This window comes from Eulemur rufifrons, chromosome 30 (genome assembly GCF_041146395.1).
Source record: "Eulemur rufifrons isolate Redbay chromosome 30, OSU_ERuf_1, whole genome shotgun sequence".
Lineage (NCBI taxonomy): Eukaryota > Metazoa > Chordata > Mammalia > Primates > Lemuridae > Eulemur > Eulemur rufifrons.
In genome coordinates, this window is record NC_091012.1 from 51,519,432 (window position 1) to 51,523,373 (window position 3,942).

Consider the following 3,942-nt stretch of genomic DNA (forward strand, 5'->3'; position numbering starts at 1 on the left):
TTTTTAAATTTCTGATTTTATTTATTTATTTTTTTCATTTTTAATGGCCAAACAGAAATTTTGTGAATAACAGTAACATATTTTCCATTGAAATTACAGTGAATTTTTTTCTGGAAATGACTTAAACTTCTTGATAAAGGATGCCATAATAATTTTAACTTGAAAAATAGTGTACCCCCATAATAAGCTGAAGTAAATTTAAAAAAAAAGAAAGAAACAAACAATAGTTCTGCTTGTTATATACAATGAGATTTTTTAAGAAACATATTCCATGTCCACATCCTATTGTACTAATAACTGCTGTAGCTTCTTTTCTTTCAGCTGCTTTCCTTTACCTTCAAGAGGGGCCCAGATAAGATGTTTTGCTTGACTTCTTTGATGTCCTGAACTTTCTGTTGCTCTTTATTTTTCTTCAGTTTGTTCATTATAAATTTAGCTTGGCATTTCTGTTTGATCTCTTCATTGCATCATCAGTTTTATTCTATAGCTCTTGCTGGTATTTGACAGATTCATTTCTATGTTTTCCAAATTCAAATGAATTAGGTCTTTATACTAGCTGCTTTACAGAATGCTTTATAGTCTACCTAACCTTGTGAGAATTGCACTTTTTAAAGTTTTTATGACATTTGGACTTATGGAATCTGAACAGCTTGCAACAGGTGCAGACAAACATCATGCCATGGCCAGGGAAGACGGGCCCCAAAGGGAACTAACACTTTTCAATATGCATGGTCCTTACCGACCAACACCAAGCTTGAGAGGAAGCCAAGAGATATTTTAGAATCCCATGCTCTGACCCTGTCTTTCTTGAAGGAAAATGATGCCTAATTTTTGCATAATTCAGAGAGAACTTACAATCTTTTCAGCTAGTTTTAAAATAAGCAATTCTTTTTATCAAATTTCTGAATTCACAGGTTTCTAAAACTGGCCTTAAGAAAAGGTCTGGTGCTCGCTTCAGCAGCACATATACTAAAAATTAGAACAATATAGAGAAGATTAGCATGGCCCCTGCGCAAGGATGACACGCAAATTCGTGAAGCATTCCATATTTTTTCTTTGTATATAAAAATAAATTTCAAAAAATATTTAAATGCAAAAAAATAAAAATAATAAAAATAATAAAAAAATAAAAAATAATAAAAAAAAACAAAAAAAATAAAATAAAAGGTCCAAAACCTAGACAACTACCAGGAACCACATAACCCAGCCCAAGAAGGTCCTTCAAAGCATCTTAGAGCTGTTTTTTAACATAGGGGCAACAACAGATTCCACTAAATCCTGATAAGGATCTTTTGTGACAAAGGGCCTGGTGAACTAGGTTAGACTTCCAAGACAATTCCACATTTTACTAGGGAGCCTTAAAAAAGTTTTGTCTTATGAGTAAATGATGGCTATTCTCACTGACAGTGTCATTACTACCTACCCTTTACTACAGTATAACCAGAGGCTAGAGAATAAGAAGTACATTTTTACTTACATAGCACCAAATATAACTGTTAATTTTTTTTCAGCTCTCACAACAACTAAAGATCAGAAGATTTAAAAGTATCAAAAATTTTAAATATGCAAATCTGTCCACACATTTTCTCCTTACATGAAAGATACTAAATAATATATATGTAGATGTCCTACATATATATATATTATTTTCAAAAATCAGATACTTCTCATTTAAGAGAAAGTAGAAGTTATTTAAAATGAGGGGGATGGGTAAGGGATGGAGCTATATATCCAATTCAAATTACATTAAAAGCCAAATTTAAACAGAAGTGAAATTTTCCTAAAAGGAAATAAACAGTCACTATTCCCCTCCCAAAGTAGGTAAATTACACTAAAGAGAAAAAATCTTCACAGATTGAGACACTTTCTCACTTTGATATATGTAAATAAAGTTTCATGCTGTCTAAACTTTTAGGGTTATATAATTAGAAACATATAATTCTACTTTTATGGACAGGTCAACTAGGGGAAATACGTTAGCACAATCATTTGAATTGGTTGTCTACATACTGGGCAGGGCTTATTCCTTTTCTTTAGCTTCTTTGCACACTTAAAACATGCCATAAGATGCCCTGTTTTGCCATGGACAATGCAACCATTTTTAGGTCGACCTTGGCAAATCACGCAAGGTTCAGTGATATTAAGGGGAAAGCTAGATTCCATACTTTCTACTTTGTTTTGTGTTCCTTTCCTCACAAACCCTTTGACATCTTGGCTGCTATAAATAATGCCCTTAGAAGTTGATGGCTGAGAATAGTCCTCACTTGTGGACTGGGAGACTTGTGTGATTTTATCATCATTTTCCTCAACACATGACTCTTTGGAATCATTCACTGTAGTTTTTTTACAATCTGGAACACCAAAGCCCTCTCCTGCTTGTGTTGAGTTTTCTAGTTTAGCTTTCTCAGACATATTCCCTCTATCTTTCCCTTTACCTTCAGGACGCCCATTCTCACGACGGGCCCGACATCTGTTGCAATGTGGTGTAAAGGGAGGATTCATTTCATTGCATGAAGTACACTTCCAATAGTCAGCTAAGGGAGTCTCAGGATCTTCTTCAAATGAATCTGTATCACTCTCCTCTGCCTGATACATGGTAAGTCCATCTACCTCATCATCTTCATCTGAGAGTTCTTCTTCTTCTTCACTAAGACTATAATCTTCTGAATCAAGAGATTCAACTTCAAATTCTACACTAAATTGATCTGAAACTGAATCCTGGTCCAACTGATCACCTGAATGTTCACTTATACCAGCATCAAGATCCGGATTTGATGGAATCTCTGTAGATGCACTGCTACTGCTTCTTTCACAACCTATCTCCCTTATTACACACAAAGGCAGGCTTTCATCAAAGGAAAGGGAAATACTATCAGACTTGTGGCGTTTTCTTTGCCATTCACTGGACAATTCATCTGAATTTTCCTCTGTCTCACTAATTGCTCTCCTTCTAGATGAAGTAGATGGTCTAGAAACCAAACTTGAAGATGAAGGTTTCTCTTCCTGTAGCTCTTGCACCAGGTCCTTTTGATCACTCCCACCTTCAAGGTGACATCTGTTCTCACTCACAGATGTACCTGAGTCTGATGATTCCTGCTGATTGACTACTACCAAGTTTTTGTAGATCATTGTATATATTTTACTGGGCTCTTTCACAGAGAAGCTTGGCACTCCAAACACATCTCCTAGAAGATCATTTGAACAATATACAATATGTTGTTGCTTCTCATCATATAATCGTTTAGCCATAATATACTCGCCAAGATAAACTATAACCTCTTTCATGGTGTATGTGTCTTTTTGTGCACCAACAGATTTTAACAACTCCATAAGCAATGCCTTTGGTCTAAACAGGGTCTCTTGTTCAGAAGCTGGAACCTGTGAGGTGGCTACATCAGTAGATACAGACATGTTGGTATCGCACGTGTGCCTGCTCCTCACAATGCGGGGGTTTTCGCACCTGGAGTTGTGAGGGGTCCCTTGAGACTCCCCAGTTCCCTTCACGGGTGCACGTAAGCCCCACGCCCTCAGCCTCAGTGACTATTTCCACTCTCGGGGCCCAGGCCACTGGGGAGCTCGAACGCACTAGTCCGGAGAGGAAGGAGGCTCCTGGCGGTGAAAGGGGGCAGGACCTCGGTCAGAAAGGTCAGAGCTGCCCCTCAGGCTCTGCTCTTGGCTCTATCTTACTTCTAGTCACACAGGCCGTACAGACCCCGCAAGGAGCTGACCTCGTCGAGTTTCCACGGTGCGTGCCCCTTACCGCCTGCTGATTTTTTCTTCTTTTTTTGCTGATCAATATCTAAGAACCAAGAATTTGAAATATTACAAACAAAAAAAAAAAGAACTTCGAATTACAACCCAAGTCCATGATCTTGGTGTCCCCCCTTCCACACAAAGGTATCCACTGAAAACACAGCCTCAGCTGAGTGATTCTGACACCAG

At 37.6% G+C, this 3,942-nt stretch overlaps 1 protein-coding gene, 1 non-coding gene and 1 pseudogene across 6 annotated transcripts; 1 reads left to right on the plus strand and 2 right to left on the minus strand.

Annotated features, from left to right (window-relative positions):
• Positions 1–255: 255 nt before the first annotated feature.
• On the minus strand, positions 256–730 carry LOC138378571 (probable ribosome biogenesis protein RLP24 pseudogene; annotated as a pseudogene).
• A 215-nt stretch (positions 731–945) lies between these two features.
• On the plus strand, positions 946–1,053 carry LOC138379243 (U6 spliceosomal RNA). The gene has a single exon (XR_011232025.1). It is a non-coding gene; the product is annotated as a U6 spliceosomal RNA (small nuclear RNA).
• A 909-nt stretch (positions 1,054–1,962) lies between these two features.
• LOC138377915 (E3 ubiquitin-protein ligase Mdm2-like) lies at positions 1,963–3,438 on the minus strand. 5 transcript variants are annotated; one of them, XM_069463044.1, is made up of 3 exons: positions 3,277–3,417; positions 2,611–2,781; positions 1,963–2,544 (listed from the first exon to the last, which is right to left on the minus strand). In XM_069463044.1, exons 1-3 carry the CDS (start codon positions 3,409–3,411, stop codon positions 1,963–1,965), a joined length of 888 nt encoding a protein of 295 aa, XP_069319145.1. In that variant the 5' UTR covers positions 3,412–3,417. The 5 variants fall into 5 exon arrangements, with proteins under 5 accessions (XP_069319145.1, XP_069319141.1, XP_069319144.1 ...); XM_069463040.1 differs by having other exon boundaries at positions 1,963–2,927; positions 3,078–3,438; XM_069463043.1 differs by having other exon boundaries at positions 1,963–2,781.
• Positions 3,439–3,942: the final 504 nt, after the last annotated feature.